The sequence below is a fragment of the Mauremys mutica genome, chromosome 2 (assembly GCF_020497125.1).
Source record: "Mauremys mutica isolate MM-2020 ecotype Southern chromosome 2, ASM2049712v1, whole genome shotgun sequence".
NCBI classification, from domain to species: Eukaryota; Metazoa; Chordata; order Testudines; family Geoemydidae; genus Mauremys; species Mauremys mutica.
In genome coordinates, this window is record NC_059073.1 from 231,706,974 (window position 1) to 231,726,181 (window position 19,208).

The following is a 19,208-nucleotide window of genomic DNA, read 5'->3' on the forward strand; positions in this document are numbered from 1 at the left end:
CAGGTCACATTGTGTTCATTATAAAACATGTAAAAGATTGTGATATGTAACTTCTGATAAATGGCTTTCATTTGTATCGAGACATCTTAAAATATGATATTAACTTTTGGGAAGGTAATGGAAAAGTAAATGTTATATCATATGTTCACCATTTTAATTAAGCTATTTGAGCAAATGTTAGAATCTTTTTTTAAATATTTTTAGTATTACACCTGAACCTGTTTTTAAGTGGCATTTTTTATTTGTCACTATTCCATGGAATTTCTTTAAAATGTTTGATAATCATGCTCAAAAATTCAAAAACACTGAAAAAAGAACTGATTAAATGTTTTAATAAAGGTGAAAATTTGCAATATAAATTTGCAGCATCAGTACTCATAGCTCAAAACTGTTATTTGGAAACTAATTTTTCTGTATTTGGGTTTGTCACATCCTGAGACTTTCCAAATGCATATTGCTTTACGTTGTCTTTCTTTTCTCCCTCTCCTGCAGTTACCCTCAAGATTTCCAGGATAAAGGTAAATGTAAAATATTTTATTTCACTGTGGTATGACTTAAATACTTTGCTCATTGACAGACTCTCAGTTGAATAAACATACTGTACATGGGTTTAAAAGCATAACATTCAAATGTTCAGCTTGTGCATTTATTGACTTTCAAGGATGAGGATGCTAGCTCCCCCTGCTGAGCAAAAAAATTAAAAGTTTAAAAAATCTCCTGTGTGCTTCAAAATTTGTGTGCTAAAACCTCACTCATTTAATAACTTGGTTATATTTACTTCATGAATGCACCATAGGAGAAAGTTCACTAATAAAGGGGTCTTGTTTAGAAATGTAGCTGGAAGTTTATATAAATTGAATGTCTTAAATATAGATTACTTGATAAACAAAAACTCAGTATTGTCTAAAACTATACAATTCATGTTTTGTCATAGAAAGTGTATGCAAAACAGTCTATTTTGGCAGTAAAACATTAATAGTGATAATTTATTTGAGATCTTTTTTGTGAAAGAGAGATACTAAAGTCTTCTCTTCAACAGTAATATCTCTTTTACTTTTTAATAGGTTGATTTAATGACTCTATGATATTCACTTTTGATCCACCCTGAATGAATAGTGTAGCAGGAAATCAGACCTTTAGCACAGGAGAACAAGATTTAGAATGCTAGTAATGAAAACTGAAGTTTGTGTTCTGTATTGTCTTCTTGAGGAGTAAACAAAGCTGCACAGTGCAGCTAGAAAGAGAAAAGATTGAAGAGTGTGTTGCTACAGTGTTCTGTTCTGTAACTAAACCTGGAACGGTCCTTATTTCCATGATGCTAATTCATGAGGTCATGACCTGTAGCCTGTGGATGCTGGTATGAGGGTCACAGTGTGAGGTCAAAAAAGCTTATGCGAAGTTGCACTCTTTGCAGAAAGTAGAACCCTGGTACCTTCTATCTGTAGACAGGAGATACTAATGTATAACTAATATTAGTGCTAGCTGATAACGTGAGAGTATACTGACACTTTCTATGAACCAACTTTTCAGCTAGGAAAAGCTAAAGCAAAATACAGTTAAAATCAGACTATAGATTTTAAAAAATAATTTGAATGAATTAAATATATATCTATATCTTTCATTTTCCATTTTAACAGTGGCACTTTTTAACTTTCTGGAATCAATTGGGTTTGGCAAAATCAAAATAAAAAGTTTGCACTTACAATTTTTTAAATTTAAATTACCCCACTTTATATTATATCTTAGTCCTTCCACTCAAGTTAAAATCACATTTTGGTCATCTTCATCAGAAGTAAATGGAAAAGGATAAAGAAAATAAATTCAAAATTTGTATTTTTATTAAGAAACTGTCTTAGCTTTATTTTGAAATTAGGTGGGGTCACTGTACAATTTAAAATGTATCTGATTTTTGTAAAGCGTATTTTACATGTTAAAGTATTTGTTATAGTGTATGTACAGTAATGTGTAACTTCCAAATTTGTATATAACAACCAGAAGGTTTCAAAATGATTTAGGTAGGCTCACAGATAAACATGTGAGCTGGTTACAAAGACCAGAGCTCCTATATACTACAGTTTATTTAAAACTAAGTTGAAGAAAACTTCTTATAGCATATCTGCTCTTCCAACTGTTAAAGACTTAATTGATTGGGTTGGTAGTGCATTTTTTTTCTCCAACTAATTTTGAGATGAGGTTTCTTTAGTTCTAGAGGAAGATATAACTTGAAGAATTCAGCATGCAGTGGTTGCCATGTTCTTATGACCTGCTCTGATTTCAGTGATGAGTTTATTTGATATGCTTTGTTGAAAGTACATACAACCTTTAAGAAGAACAGGATTGCCTTGAGCACTCTTAATCCCCATGGAGCGTCTAGAACTGCATGTGGTATAGCTTGTAAATTTTGACATTGTTTAGTTTTCTTTCAATGTAACTAAAATGAAAGGACACGAAAATGTATGTTGGTAAGTTCTACAAATGGGGCCAAACTTTGAAAATGTTATCTACATAGAAAATCCAGATGCATTCATGGGCATGGATATACAAAGTGAAAATATCGCTTAATTCTCATCCATGAGTTATTACCTAATTTTACATTGGCTCTTACAGTTAGGATATAATGCTAATTTTGAACAGGTAGAATCCCTATCCTGCTCTCAAGACAACACGTACATACTGGATTAGTGTCTAAAACGCTCTCCCTTTCTTAGAATTTTTCTTTATTCTTTATTTAATAAACAATAAGATCAGGACGGAGCTTAGGCTGAGTTTTGTTTGTTCCTAGTGTTTTCCTGTAGGACCTCTGAGGTGTTTTTTTATTTTTATTTTTATTGACTCTTGTGCTTCAGCCCTTTAGAACTGTAGATGAATCAAAAAGTGGGTATAATCACATTCAATCTAAATTGTTCTAAATTTTCCAACAGAGAGATCTCCTGAAAGATCAGTGATTACATGAATTTTTAATGACACTTATACAGAGACTAGTTTTTGTTCTAAGGAGATAGGACCTGGACTTTGTTGAAGATTGAGAGTTATTACAGTTTTTGGCGTTTCTATCTATGTTTGAGATTAATTGAATCAATATTTTGGCTGCCAAAATGTTTAGCTTTGTTTTTAACTCATGCTAAAAAATAGTGCTAAAGTTGGCAGAAGCACGATTGAAAGTACTATGGACCCTAGATACCATACTTGTGCTGTTACATGCTGAGATATGGTTCCTGCTCTCTGTAATGACCAGGCTGAGAGCTGCTGCTTTTTTATTGAGGCAGTGTTTCTTTTTTGTGATTCTGCATAAGCTGCCATTCGGAGACGGTAGCAGGGGCTCCTAGGGCTGGAAAAGACAGAGGCCGTGGCTTACGGTTAGGAGTAGCACATCAACAGCTACTGAACGATATCACATGGATGTGGAAGTATGAGCCTAGCTGATGCTGTTTTTAATGGCAGGAGTCCTCTGTGCAGACCACCACTTCTGGGCCAGGAATGCAAATGCACACTGGCGGTAGTGAATTACACCTCAACCTCGATATAACGCTGTCCTCGGTAGCCAAAAAAATCTTACCGCGTTATAGGTGAAACCGCGTTATATCGAACTTGCTTTGATCCGCTGGAGTGCGCAGCCCCGCCCCCCCGGAGCGCTGATTTACCGCATTATATCAGAATTATATCAGAATTATATCAGAATTCATGTTATATCAGGGTAGAGGTGTATGATAGAAATATGGGGTGACTGGCAGTGGGCCCAGAACTTTTGCATTAAAACACATGCATTCATGGAAGTGTGTGAGGAGCTTGCCTCAGACCTTGAGTGGCAGAGCACCTAGATGAGACCCACTAAAGGTCCAGAAGCATGTCGTTGTTGCCTATGGAAATGAGCACCCCCAGATTGCTACAGATCAGTTGGCAATCAGTGTGAGGTTGGAAAATCTACAGATGGTGCAATGGTCATTGAAGTTAGCAAGGCAATTAATGATGTGCTGTCCCCTGTGATAGGTTCAGTCACAGAGACCCCCTTGGGACTGTCACCTGATGTGCTGAAACGACCTCTGAGCCTGTTTTCTTTGCCAGCTTGGGACTCTAGAACCCTGTCTTGTTGAGCCAGACACACAAGCCTGCTGCAACACAGAGCCAGGGTCTGAACCACACCCCCAAAGCTGCAAACTTACCTGAAAACAGCTCAGCAAGTGCTCCTGTCTCCAGCACCCAGACACCCAGCTCCCAATGGGATCCAAACCCCCAAATAAATCTGTTTTACTCTGTATAAAGCTTATACAGGGTAAACTCATAAATTGTCCGCCTTCTATAACACTGATAGAGATATATGCACAGCTGTTTGCCCCCAGTATTAATCACTTACTCAGGTTAATTAATAAACAAAAGTGATTTTATTAAGTATAAAAAGTAGGATTTAAGTGGTTTCAAGTAATAACAGAACAAAGTAAGTTACCAAGCAAAATAAAACAAAACATGCAGGTCTAAGCCTAATACATTAAGAAACTGAATACAGGTAAATCTCACCCTCAGAGAAGTTCCAATAAGCTTCTTTCACAGACTAGACTTCTTTCTAGTCTGGTTCCAGTCCTTTCCCCTGGTACAGCCTTGTTAGTTCTAGCTCAGATGGTAACTAGGGGATTTCTCATGACTGGCCACCCCTTTGTTCTGTTCTACCCCCTTTTATACCTTTGGCACAAGGTGGAATCCTTTGTCTCTCTCTGGGTTCCAACCCCTCCTTCTAAATGGAAAAGCACCAGGTTTAAGATGGATTCCAGTATCATGTGACATGGTCACATGTCCTGTGAGACCCCTAGTCTCCATTCTTCTAAGGCTGGCTGGCACATACCCCAGAAGGTTAGCAAGTAAACAGAGCCATTTATAGGTGATTGATTCTGAAGCACCCTTAATCGCTTCCATTTAACATGTTTACATCAGTAATACAAGTTTATATCTTCTTCTCTTAACTCCAGACATAGAAATAATACATGCAAACAAATAGGATAAACACACTCAGTAGATCATAAGCTTTGTAATGATACCTTACAAGAGACCCTTTGCATGAAGCGTATTCCAGTTACATTATATTCACGCTCATTAGCATATTTCCATAAAACATATGGAGTGCAATGTCACCGTCCCCCAGGCTTGTACAATTGGAAATACTCCTGAAATAATTGAAGGGTTTGAATGGCTGGGCTCCCAAACTGCACAGGCATTATGGCGGGGGCAACAGTATGCATCCCCACCAGTATTGAGCAAGCGAGTATATTAACAGGAAAGGATACTATTCCATTGCTGGCTCATGTGGACCATCATGGCATATTCATGCTCACCTACTTTGGATGCAGCGGGAGAGGGTGCATGATGCCAGGGTGTTCTAGAGGTCTGACCTCTTTCAACATGGGCAAGCTGTTATGTTGTTCCTCTCCCTAATATCACAATATCTGTGATCCTGATTTGTGCCAACAGGACAATGTAGTTTAACTACATGTTGAGCTTGAGCAAGTGCAGGATGGTGGTGTTGAACATGAGGTTAGCATGCCATGAATACAAGGCCAAAGAATCAACTTGTGTGCAGAGCATTAGTACCCTGAGTTTTGTAGATGGCTAGTCCTTCTTTAAATAAAGTTAGCGGCTGCTTTCCATTTTAAGCTCACTTCTTAGTATCTCCCTATCTCACTGCCAACCTAAGCAATCCACCAAAAATTTCACATGCCAGATACAATCTTCTGGTAGAACTCTTCTGGAAACACTGGGAGAACTTTACGTGAGAAATTTCAGAGATAGTTGCTTAAATATTTCTATCATTTTTTTTCAAAGACTTTCCTATTGCTTTTTGACTCTTCACATCTCTGAAACATATTCACCTACAAACCTCATACTGCTTCTTTGGCTTTGTAAGGCTCAGGTAGGAATTCTTTGGCTGTTTAAAATGACCACTTGATATCAAAACCTAGATGATTGATTCACACAACTTAATGCACATACGTTATCAGTTTGCTGCATGTCACAGTGGGCATGGAGAGAATAGCTGTCAAAGGAACCACTTGGATGACAGGTGGATTGAGTAATTTTCTCATTGATGTTCTATTGAAAATCAACTAAACAACCAAGAGACTAAAGTGTACAAGCTTTAGTTTGAAAGTAACTTTATCCACTCATTTGTGCTAATGAACCTGTTTTGGAAATCTTACATTTATTAATTGCTGGGTATAACAGTCTTTCCAGCAGTGGAGGTTGGATACTGGGCAGAAGGAACTCATTTCAGCTTGACACATTTGGGCCTTCTGGAATAGCAAAAAATCAGGAGTTTTTGAGGCAGCTGCTTGCCTGCCCTCCTTTAAGTGTTTTATACGCTTTAAGATTAATTTTGAGCAATTTCTTTGCTTCCTCCTTCCTAGATGTTTTATTAACACAGTGTCAAGACCAGTGGTAATAAATAGGTGACAGTGGGCCGGATCCGGATGGTCAGCCCCTTTTGAATGGACCCCAAAATCATGTTGTTTACTTTTTTAATGTATTATTATTATTAATAATAATTTATTTATTTATTATCATTATCATTACTGCTGTTTATTATTTTCTCTGGAGTCTGGACCTTGACTATACCTTGACCAAGAAATTTGGACCTTGACAAAAAATAATAGACTACCCTGATCTAGCAAGAGTCTATTTCAAGGGCAGAGGCTGAAATATTTTGGTGTCTGATCTCCTTTACAGTTTAAATGGCTGAGGTAATATCTTAAATGTTTGAGCTTATTACTATGAACAAGTAGTACCAGAGGAAAACAAATTGTGGGGAAAAAAAAGGAGTTTGTTGTTTTTTTTAACCAGATCCCTATAAAGTAATATGGTCTTGTTCATAATATTCAGTCGATACCAACTAAACCTGTTGAAAATGTTCAATGCAGAATACAGGGAATTAAAGTGCAGCCCTTGCTAACATAACACTGAAGTGTCTAATTCCCCACTTACCATTCTGCACACTTACCCCCTTGGTATGTGCTGTTTCAGAACATCAATAAATTAATGTACTGTAATTGAAAAGATGGTGTTTAATAAGAAAAGATCAGGTACAGTACCTTTTATTGTGGGCAAATCAAAATATTGATTCTGTGTTCAAACCTAAGTGGTGAGTTAAACTGCAGAAATGAGAGAATAGGACTTTTTTTTTTAACTGTTAATGGTATATCATTAATTAAACTTTAAAAAAAAAAAGTTCCAGGATAAATCAAATGCTGTTCTGGGGAAACAAGAAACCATATTAATGAACATCAACTCCTTAATTATCCTCATGACTATATAACAGGGACACATTCATGTCTTTTCTTTGTGCAATAACTTTTACAAAGAAGTATTTTAAAACTGATCATTAATTTTATGACCACAGAAATGAGATGCAAAATTTATGCTGTTGTCATTGGCATAGGCTCAAGGCACTACTGACATTATGTGTGATTGTAATGGAATGGCTGCCAGCTAATGAGTCTATAGACAATTCGTTTGAGCATGCCTTGCTTTTAGATGTCTGATTAGGCTGTAGTGCTTTCAATTATGTCTTCAAATTGTATTGGATACGTTTACCTGATGCCTGTTGTTGCTTGGTAGTTCAGCTTTCTATTACGTAAATACAAGTTGAACACTTTCCTTTAATTTATTTATGCTTTTCAGATGTATTCGCAGGCACTTAGCACCTGCAGAGGGGAGAAAATGGTTTGTGCTGCTCGACACTGACTCCTCTGACTGGTTAAGGAGTAGCATTGATAGCTTCAAATGCAGTCTGTTCCAGACTTCCTCAGTCAGAAGGATATTGGCTTTGATACAGGGTCTGGTTGTGGGAAGATGAAAAGTAGGGAAAGAATTACTAAGGCTTGTCCAAAGATACAGAAGACCCCACAGAATTAACAAGAAGGCTTATTATACTTTTGATGTATAAAACTTCAGGGAGTAATATCACTATATATTAACAGAACAGACGCCTAAATCTCTCAAACCCATAAAGCCAGGAAACTGAGAATTAAGGCCAATTCTACTCTTAAATCATTTTGTCATGCATAAACTTAAGCATTGTAGATGTGTTTTTCATTGAAGCTCCAGAATATTGGGTGATCTATGATACCAAAATGAGCTACAGTTCCCAGGTACAATCGGGTGAGTTAAAGACTGAATTTCAGCCTGTAGTGTGAACTACAAAGCACTTGGTTTAAACACAAAACCAAAAGATCTGGCTTAATATAGTTTCAAACATCTTCCAAGTTAATTCCCCCTCTATTTCCGTGTATATGGTATATTTTCTTAGTGTTAAGTATTTCAATTAGTGTATTTTCAACACAAAGTATGGGTACACAAATACATGTTCTCACACACAGGGCGACAGTCTTTCTATTTGTGCTCAGATTGTTTTTCTGTGTGGGTAAGTTTTTAAGCCTGACAACTTCAGCTTTAACCACTCAATTTTTGTAAAATATAAACAGTTTTTGAAAGAAGAGCGATTGGGCACTCTCCTTTTTCTACATTCTCTGATATGTGTAACTCTTCTCCTTTTCTTTGCATAGTTGGTATATTTTTAGACATATACCACATTTTGGGAAGGAGACTTCATTTTGTATAATGAAAATGAAAGATGCATGTAATACTTCTCTCCCCCTCTTTCCATTTCCCCTCATTATAGCAATAAGACCCAACATGACATATATGTTAGTCAGCTATTGATGCATACCTCAGGTGTATTTGAGGCTCTTAGTTCCCTGAGAAGCACACCTATAGATTACTGTGCTATACACACACAGTTGTAACTGAGTGCTATTACAGTGCAACTCCAATTTTTATTTCAAGGGGAAAAGGAAACACTACCTTTAAAAATACTTTTAAGTGGAAGGATGTATCCTTACACTTCGAAAAGTAGTTCGTAGTTGAGGAGAAAGCAAATTGAAAACATGTGGCAGTGCACAAAATATTGCTGAAAATGCAGTTTGGCACTTTTTGTGAAGGAGACAGAGGAAGACTTTCCCTTTCTTCCCCAAATATGTTCTCTTTCCCCTCTATCCTCAGGCTGTCTGTCTTTCGTTTCCTGTTAGTTTCTCCCCCACCCACAATTTTGGTGTGTGGCATGGCTTTTTTTTTTTTAACTGATGAGGTTCCAGCTGTGCACCATTGGGAGTGGGTTCATTAATATGACATTATTAAAAAGACCCAGTTGGCCAATTAGAATGTAGCTTTGGAGCACCAGTGTGCACAGCCATACTCTAGTATTCGGAGGTACATGAAGTGAAATTAAGAGAACAATAGGACCCTGAATTTGTTCAGTTTAATTTAAAATATGACGTGACATAATTCTTTCTTATTAACAAAGAATTGCTGCATCTCTTCTTTCAAAATGAATTCTGTTTATATCAGAAGGAGACAGTTATTAACAAATGGTATCTGTTTGACTCTTGCAGGAGAACTGGAAGATGAGGAAGAGTCTGAGGGCTCTTTCCCTTCACCTCCTGATAATCTCTCATTAGCATCTGACCGATATGATAAAGAGGATGAAGGACCCTCTGATGGTACGTGACTGTTTATCTTAGAATGCACTAGATTTTCTAGTTTGCTACAAACCCATGCAATCTGATCCTTTTGATTAGGGTGGTGTTATGGTTGGGAAGCAGATAAACAGATAGGCATGAGCAGACAGCTGGACAGTTTTCTTACCTTTACAAGAACCTTTAAGGAACTGAAGAGCTCTCTCTAGTGGTGCTAAAAGCATAGTGAACCTGTCATAAGTGCACACTGTTTTTACTCACATTTTTTCATAATGAAAACTCTTCTGTAGAATTTTTTTAAAGATAGATCAGTGGGTAAAGCAGTATGTGAATGTTCATAGTAACGAATTATTTGTTAATTCAACATTATCAGATTCTTGCTTAATTTTATTGTGCTACTTAATGGCTTGCTGTATTATTTATCTTATAAATACTGAAACAGTTTAACTGATATTTTTCTTTAAACTTCATGCAGAACGAGTTCATAAAATATTAAATTAATTATTACTACAATGCTTCCTCACATTAAGACTGTCTTATGTAGATTTTCTTTATATAAATGTTTAGTTTGACTTCCCATTTAAAAAAAACCCCTTTGTTCCATAGTTGTTTTCATATTGTTTTATCCTGTGTTGAAAAGTATATAAACAACCAAATTTAGCATTACATTTAATGAAGATATGAACAACTGAATATTTCAAGAGTTAAACTTTATCATAGCTTCCATTTTTTGAGGTCCATTTATTTTTATACACAATATAAAAAATCTTGTATGGGTAATGTACGATTATAAATTAAATACATATAGAAATGAATTAACTATGTATATTAATTTGTGGCACTGAAAGTTAGAAGTGAATGATGTTTTCTGCCATGATATGATGATCAAACTGTGCAGCTCCATCTCAGAATACAATTGCTGAATGAAAATATGCTTCCCGCAACGTAGCACTCCACATTTTATGTTACCCAGATTATTCCCTTTGGAAACATAAATTGCTTTTATGAGGTATAAAATTATGTTGATTGCAGAACAGGGATAAGTCAAGTACATGCATAAGTGATAAACCTTCTAACCACTGATTCTGAATAACGACATTTTCTTTATACACACAACTGTGTTAAAATGGGCAACAATAATCACATACTTTTTAAGTTGCACTTGTTCTTCATTTTGGCAAATGTAGACATTTTATTAAAAAAGCAAAAATAAACTTTGTTTTCAGTTCATATTATAATTATTAGCCAAACAAGGCATGGCTTATATAAAATCTAAATTAGTTTTCCAAAGTACAAACAAGTTAGTTTCCATTTTTTGTACTGACAGATTTTATTAAAATACCTTTTTGTGGTTATATCTTATGATATGTTGAGCTTGAAGCTACTACAAAGTGTATATGTTAAAATTATCTGGATATTTGACAGAGAAAATGAAGCTATATATTTTTTTCTGAAGTTGTACATTATTAAGAAAAAGACAGCGGTTTTGTTGACAAAACTGAATAATGAATTGTTGAACAATGCTGATGCCTAAATATATTAAGTATCATATCAATTAGGACATAAAGATAATTAATTTAGTCTCTTTTGGATGTTGTAATTACTAGATTAAGCACATAGATACCACTATAATAGCCAGTTTACAAAATCCTTAGGTAATTAGATAAAATGTAGGATAAAAATACAACTAGTACAAGATAATATAATCTAAAATGATGAAACTTTGTACTGTTGTCCCTTTTGGCCAAGTCCTGTGGGAGATCCTGAGTCAGAAGTGAGTAAAGATGGTGGAATTGGTCCATAAATATCGATAATTTCCTTGAATCATTTTTGTTTTGTTTGTGTGCAGTAGGTCATTTTAAAGACATTTGAATTTCAAAATGTAGACCAATATTTTTTCAAATCTAGCTGCCTAGACTTAGGCTCCCAAATTTGTGATTGAGTACCTAAATAGGTGGCCTGATTTTGAAAGGTGCTGAGTGCCTCCAGCTCTCATTGACATGAATGGATTTGTGGGTGCTCAGTACTTTCAGAAAACAGCCTACTTATATTTAGGACCCTAAAGCCACAATCCTGTAACTTAATCCGCATGATCCTGTGCTGATTCCAGTTTACTTAAATTGGGGTCCATGAAGGTGTAAGAATCTCATTGTACTCATCCATTTGCAGGATCAAGGCTTATTAAGTATGGAATTAGGAGCCTAACTGAAATTCAGAAATAGTTTCCATTTAACTTCAAGGGTCATTATTCTTCTACTGTACTTAAATGATTATGTAATGCAAAATTATTAGGTTTTATGTGCTTAAATGTTACAATAAAGAATTTAAGACTTGTATGTTTTCTATAAATACTAAGGTCAGATTTCTCAGTATTCCTCTAAAAATATAATTGCGAAGTTATACTAATAATTATCTGTAACTGTCTGGAGGGCTATCATATGTATTCTGCAATCATTCTAAACTCCTGGTTTTTGTGTGAGGGCCCTTTATCTAATGTTATATTAATTACAAGGGAGATAATCCATTTAACAATAAGTACGGTATAACTAAATTAGTCCAGGTCACCAAAAGGCCTTTTGTCAAATCTGATTGTTACTTTGTCCTTTTGACTTTTACCTTATGGTAGGCACTAACAAAGTATCTAAACTTTGATGGATTATAAACTCTAAACATGATATGTATTTTTCATAATGCTAATGTAATTTTCTAGGTACTGAAAAGGTCAAACCCCCACATCTCTGTGTGCATTCTAAGTCTGTCTTTCCTTTTAATATTTCTTTTTCTCTGTTCCTCTGGTTCAAAAGTTCACTCAGTTCCCAAATGGCCACCTAATTTTCCAGTTATTCCCTCAAGCCATATGTGTTTTGGTTTCTTTATGGTTTATTAGGTACTGTAGGAAAGTAGCATAAGTTATATCTTCTAATGAAATTCAAGCACACTTCAGTGATGCTTTGACTTGATTGCTGGCAGCAATTAAATCACAACGAAGGAGAATAATGCATAGGCTCACAAGGTCCAGACACCCTACAAAAACTGAAAAAGGATTAAAAAAAATAAATAAATAAATAAAAAAGCACCCAAAAACCAAACCAAAACAAAAATCCCTGCCAGGCACTGTGTTCCTAACCTGATTTTTTTTTTTTTATTGGCTAACAGGCTGACTGATAGCAAAATCATAACTTGCTGTGTGCTAACAGGCAGAGTTCACTTCTAGGTTATTGTGAGCTGATAATGGGTTAGATGGAGTTTTGATTTTCGCATTGGACCCTGGTGCACCAGATTAATGGAATTTCAATGAGAGACTGGAGTAGTCACAGCTTTGTCAGAAAAACAGATGGAGATTCTATAGTCATGTCTTCTCATTAATACCAGTTGCCTGAAAGGTGTACTACTTCTCTATACAAAAGACTCGAAATAATTGATTTTTGAGTGGGATATTTTTTTTCATTTATTGATGACTAGGTTTCTTGTAACTTAAATGACCTGTTTTTGTATAGTATGTTGTATAACAATGTTGTGTCTTGTAATTTCTTACTCTCCTTATGTCTGTTTTGAAATTTGGTTGTGGTAGGAAATAAATCTCTAGCTGAGTTACAAAAGGGGAAACCAAGACATGTTAAAATACTTACAAATCAAAATAGTAAGTCTGTACTTTATGGTTATGGTTTTTTAAAAAAAAAAAGTTATCACCAACTTTAGAAGATAGTGCTTTAAAAAATAAAAAAGGAAACCATTTCATTTACAGGAAATAGTTTGTTCCTTGTACTGGGACACCAAAGGTTGAAAAGTCAATATCAAAGGTGGGTTTTTTTTTTGTTTTTTGTTTTGGATTAATTAAAAAAAATTAGTTGAGCGCCATTTGAAACTACTAAAGTATCTCAGGCTGTTTAAAATTTTAATCTTTTATAATTTTGGTAAGGGAATCTATAGATAAGCTGTTTAATTTCTTTAAAACAAAACCCTGATTTCACTTTTTTCTATTGCATGATGACTTGCTTGTTCAGTTCAGATGAAGTGAATGTTCTTCTGGGACACTTCCTTCATTTGTTTGTCCCTGGCGGAGGTGGTAATGCTTCAAACTACCTGAAATTACATTAGGGGGTGCACAAAGATGTGAAAATGCACTTTCAAGCCTGGAAGCAGATCTATCTACATTTAGCTTCACATCTTCAGGGGGCATGAACCTGATCTCTCAATCAATGTTAGGTTTAAAAAAATCTCAATGGATTTTGGTAACATTTGAAGCAATTTAGGCCATAGTCATTTCTGCAGATGACAATCTAGAAATGTTGCCTTGAAGTGCAGGAGGCTGAAAGAAATATTGAAAATGTGTCTTATCTAAGTACTCTATGTGGTCCTCATAATTGTAGTATTTGGATATAATCATGAATAAAATATGCCATTTTAATTGAAGAACCTTAAATAGTGCAATAGTCCTGTCCGAGAAAAATCAATTTGAGCTGGAAAACAAGAACAGAGTAGGAAATGTGTGGCTGATGATGAATAAACTGAACGGGAATGTTGTGGGTTTTTTGTTTTTTGTTTTTGTTTTTTTTCAGAATAGATTCTGACAGTGTTGGAGACAGGGTAAGGAAGTGGAGAGTAACCAATGTGCTTTACTGAATATTTTTGCTGAAAAAAGCCAACACGTTTCTCTCCTACGAGAATATAAAACTTTTGGTGCTAAGTGTAAAAATTCTAAAATCCACATGTGAGTCAGTCTAATTTTCTGGATTTGGGATGACTGTTTTACTTGTGTTATAATCCGTCTCTATTTCAATATTGTATGGCATTTTAGATTGTGAAAGTGAGAATGAAAAATGATACTTTAATATTTTTATACTTTATTTTGAAAGATAGGGTCTGATTTACAGGTCACAATTGCTTAATTTCCCCCCCCCCCCAGTTATGGGAGCATTTTTAGATAGAGACTTATAATACCTTCACAGTGGAAGGTGGTAGATGTAGAGAACTCAAATATAGAAAAAAAATCATAGTGTATCAGGGACCTTAGGAGGTCATCTAGTCCAACCCCCTGCTCAAGCAGGACCAATCCCCAGACAGATTTTTGTCCCAGAACCCTAAATGGCCCCCTCAAGGATTGAACTCACAGCCCTGGGTTTAGGAGGCCAATGCTCAAACCACTGAGCTATCCCATTGCCCCCGTACCAAAGGGAGCTTTTTTCTTGCAGTGTATGATGTACATTAATTTATTTTCCTTTTTTCTTTTAACTCTGTTCCTACTGAGGGCTTGGCTACACTTACAAATTTGCAGCGCTGCAGCAGGGTGTGAAAACACACCCTCTCCAGCGCTGCAAATTGCGGCGCTGCAAAGCGCCAGTGTGGTCAAAGCCCCAGCGCTGGGAGCGCGGCTCCCAGCACTGTACGTTATTCCCCACGGGGCGGTGGAGTACGGACAGCGCTGGGAGAGCTCTCTCCCAGCGCTGGCGCTTTGACTACACTTAGCGCTTCAAAGCGGCAGCGCTTTGAAGTGTAAGTGTAGCCAAAGCCTGAGTTTGTTTTCTAAGAACTCTATTTAGTAGAAAACCGTGTTCCATAACAGGGCTGCTTTAAATAATACAATATTAGTAACTGGTTTAACAAGGGTTGGAGAATAGAAAATACAGTTAAGATTTTTCTGTCCTCTTTTCCCTTAGATCTTTATTGGCACTATTTTAGTACCTTCATCAGACTGGTGTTCAGATGATGATTGGTCATCCTGGGGAAGGAAAGCACTGGGAGTTTACCAGCTGTTGTTCTAATAGATTAGTTATCAGGTTTACAATTGTGGGGACGGAATGATTGTTATGCTCTTAGTTTGCACCTAAAGAGCATGGTTATTTCTTCTTAGCTTGTTGTTCCACCTACCCAGAGTAGTCCTCCTACACAGAAAACAAAAGTATATTCTTGTTCTTGTTCCCATTTAATTATTTCAGGTTGATTGGCACAATTCGAAAGATCACAGTTCATTAAAGCAAAGGGAAATGAGCGGGGCCTGATAGGCCTCCTTTTCTCAAGTGAGCAGAGGGTGTGTGGGTCTGTGCATGTGTCTGCCCCGACTGTGTACTCTAACTGAGGAAAGATTTTGCTTTGAACAGCCCCTTACTTAGGGCACGTCTGCACTAGAGAGTTTACAGTGGTGCAGCTCTCCTGTCAGCATAATTACTCCAGCCCCTGCAAGTGGCGGTAGCTATGTTGGCAGGAGAAGCTCTCCTGCCAACAGCGCTGTCCACACTGATGCTTATGTCGGTGTAACTTATTTCCCTCAGGTGCTGATTTATTCACCCCACTGAGCAACATAAATTATGCCGACATAAGCTGTAGTGTAGACATAGCCTTGTTTTCTTCAGGAGGGGTTTTCTGGGAGAGGCTACTCTTCTTTTTTTGTAAGTATGTGGTTTGGAGAAGTTGCTGTCTGTTGCTTTGTATGACAAGTAAGAGGAGATGATCCCCTCCCCCCATATCATTTCTCTACTTTTGTCTGCTGAATGGAGGGAATAAATTGGGAAAGTCATCCTTCCCCCCTTCACTGTGGAAGATGAAAAAATAGGGTAGGAGAGGGTGTTCCCCCTCCAGCTTCTTCAGAAACGAGGAATGATGGTACCACTTAAGTGTGATCCAATAATTTTGTTTTCAGAAAGAGCTGTTGTCTGAATTGTGACTAAAATATAAATCTTTAGCTTATTATCCATGATACATGTGGGTATTAAATAGTAACATTTATATGCTTGTGTCGAAGAGGATATTAGACCGTTTTGCAATGTCTGCCACAGATGCTGTGTTCTGGAGAAATGATTATGTATTGCTTGGTATAATGCTATGCGATTCTGTATTTCTGAGGACTTCTGGGCAAAAAAGGTAATAGGACTATCAAATGTATTACTTTCAACGTCCTATGAGTCTAAGAAGTTTTGAGATGAATATACTAATTAAATAGGAGAATATTAATCTCAGACTCACATTCCCTTCATTGGGAGTTGAATCAGGCCCATGCTGCCTGCACTATGCTGAGGGCTTCAGAGAAGAGCTGTGCCAGAAAGGAATTAGTTAAGCTGTGGCATTTGTGAACAGATTGTGGGCCTAAGGCCCTCAGTGTTTTCCCTAGAAAGGAACATTTGAGACAGTGTCGATCCAAATTAAAAACCTTTGACAAGTGGGTGGATGAAACAGACTGGGAAGTACAACATGCTGAAGAGGAGGCTAACATGCTAAAAGACAACACTTCATAAACTGAAATCCTTAACTAAAGCAACATCCTGTCAGAGAGAGAGATGTTAGAAAAATAAATCTGGTCATGGAATGAATGCTGGTAGGGTCATATGAGCATAAAGTCTCCAGATCCTTTCCTGTTGGCAGTGGTGGTGGGAAAATCCTGTCTAAAATCTTAAAGATGATGCACTCTACATCATAAAATACTATAGATCCCCAAGGCAGAACCAAGATGGCAGAAGAGCTTCTACAGAATCCATAGCAATGAATGTATCACATGTGAGGGATCGTGAAAGAATCTTTAGAGAAGCAAGAGATAAATAAAAACCTGCATGTGGAGTAGTAAAGTTTCTATTAACTTTGGTTTAAGCCTAGTCTCGCAAGGGAGGAGGAGTAAACTTCTGAGCGTGAAACCAGAACTGAACTGGAACCCTGGCCCCGTTGAAGTCAGTGGCAAAACTTCCAGTGAAGCTAAGATTTTACCCTGGATGATGAAGAAGCAGACGTGGCATTGTGTCTTTTGCCCCTCACCAAACTTACATATAGGAAAAAGATTATTATTTCAGTGTTAAATCATTCACCTGTTGGATTAAAAAAGATGTAAAGGGAAATTCTAGTATAAGTAAAGGGTCCAGTGTAGACTTGGAAAGCTAAATTATAGATATTATTTTAAACTGTCATGCTACCTCATCCCAGGGCTATATTGACTTTATTGGGATGCCCAGTAAAGAAGTCATCACATACGTTACTTGGAATTTTCTGTAATGTTTATTTTGTGGTAGTGCTCAAAGGCCCCAGTCATGATTAGGGCCCTATTGTTCTAGGTGTTCTACAAATAGCTGGGCAGACATAGTCCATGTCATAAGGAGATTACAATATAGTTAAAGGCAAACTGCAACAGTGAATGTAACAGTCTTTTCCTTTCTACTGTTTAATGGTGATACCATATGGTTACTACCAATGTGCATAGTTTGATGGTTCTAAATCATTTGCATTTTTATGTATCATTTTAAAAATGCCGTATCAAATATAACCCCCGTCCCTTAACATTTACCCTCCTTTCGTGGAAAAAGTGACACTGGGCTTGCTGCTTATGGTTATTTGATATTTGCCACATTGTTTGAGGTATTCAGCACAGGTAAGACAGTCACATGGATTCCACCAACAATATAGTTAAAGGCAACGTCCAAATATAGTATTCAGATTTTAAATAACTGCATACCCCATTTTAATTGTAGTAGCACTTCTTATGTCCTTTTAATCCTAGGATATTTTTTTTCCTGAAATATAGAACAATGTCATTGAAGAATAAAATGCAGCAATGTGTATGTTTTTGATTTAGTCTTTGTGGAAATTAATCGCATCGTATTACAGCTTACCATTCAGTCTTCATGTTTTCCTATCAGTTTTATTTTTTTGAAAGTAATTGAAATAAAATGAACCAGAGACGTGTTTTCCTCTAAATTAGTGGTGGCCTTTTTAGTAGGTCATGGAAGGTATGTTCATTATGGATTCTGTGCTTAAGTGGTGCATAGAAGCTGAAGGCCCTCTGCAGTGGAATGAATGTCCATCCTCTTGCTCCCTCTTCTCCCCGCCAGCAGTAAATGATGGTCAATTCCCACGCTGCTCCTGACCTCTCCCCCTTCTGGAATGAAGCAGAGATGGCATTGAGGTAGTAGGTGATAAAGCACTGCCACTCCCCACAGTGGCATCCTGGTGTGGGGACTTGTTTAGTACTTTTCCAGTTGGTGAGCTGGTCCAATAGCTGACTGTTCCCCAAGCATTCTGGGATATTGGAGGAGTGGAATCTGCAGCTCCTTACTATCATCTGGCGGTGTAGGGAAGCAGGTCTGTCCTCTGCTACTTTTATGTCTTCTGCTGCTTTGATTGGAGTGATTATACAGTCACTTCTTAAGCCTTCTAATGTTGCCTGGGGAAGATGGGAAGTAGCAATGCCTGGGCCTCTCCAGGTTCCCACCCATCAAAGAGGAAACAAGATAGTCTGAGGTGGACTTCTTCTTGCCAGGCATTGGGGAAGGAGTCACATCAGTCATCTGCTTGGAGGGCAATTAAAGCTGGAATTGATTGTGGAAAGCCCATTAATTTTTGTTTAGATAATGTGGCAGACCTTCTGAGTAGTCTTGCATGTGAGTTAGAGCAGTGCTTCTCAAGCTATCTGATGTGGGGGATCGGCAATTTTTTTTCCCAATGTGCCAGGGACTGGTGCCATATTATTATCCTATTTGACGCTCTTATGAGGAAACTCGCCATGGACCGGCAGCTGATGGCTCGCGGACTGGCACTGGTCCGTGGACCACCACTTGAGAAGCACTGAGTTAGAGGACATACTGTATTACATACTGTGCATTGCACTTCTTCTCTTAACATACCTTACTTCATAACAGTGCACTTACATGTGTATTATAGAGTGATCAAGAAGATTTGAGTTAGAGTTTTGGTTTGGATTGAATTACCACACAAGTGTAG

The 19,208-nt window shown here is 37.0% G+C and overlaps 1 protein-coding gene across 2 annotated transcripts in view; it reads left to right on the top strand.

The window, feature by feature from the left end:
• The window catches only part of SKAP2 (src kinase associated phosphoprotein 2), a 158,165-nt gene that overhangs the window by 18,924 nt on the left and 120,033 nt on the right, over positions 1-19,208 (top strand). Inside the window, exons 3-4 of one of the 2 annotated variants that reach the window (XM_045006748.1) lie at positions 493-518; positions 9,429-9,536. The exons of the other annotated variant lie outside the window; for it this stretch is intronic. Coding sequence (XP_044862683.1) covers positions 493-518; positions 9,429-9,536 — 134 coding nt within the window. The remainder of the gene's footprint in view (positions 1-492; positions 519-9,428; positions 9,537-19,208) is intronic. 2 annotated transcript variants of the gene reach the window in all.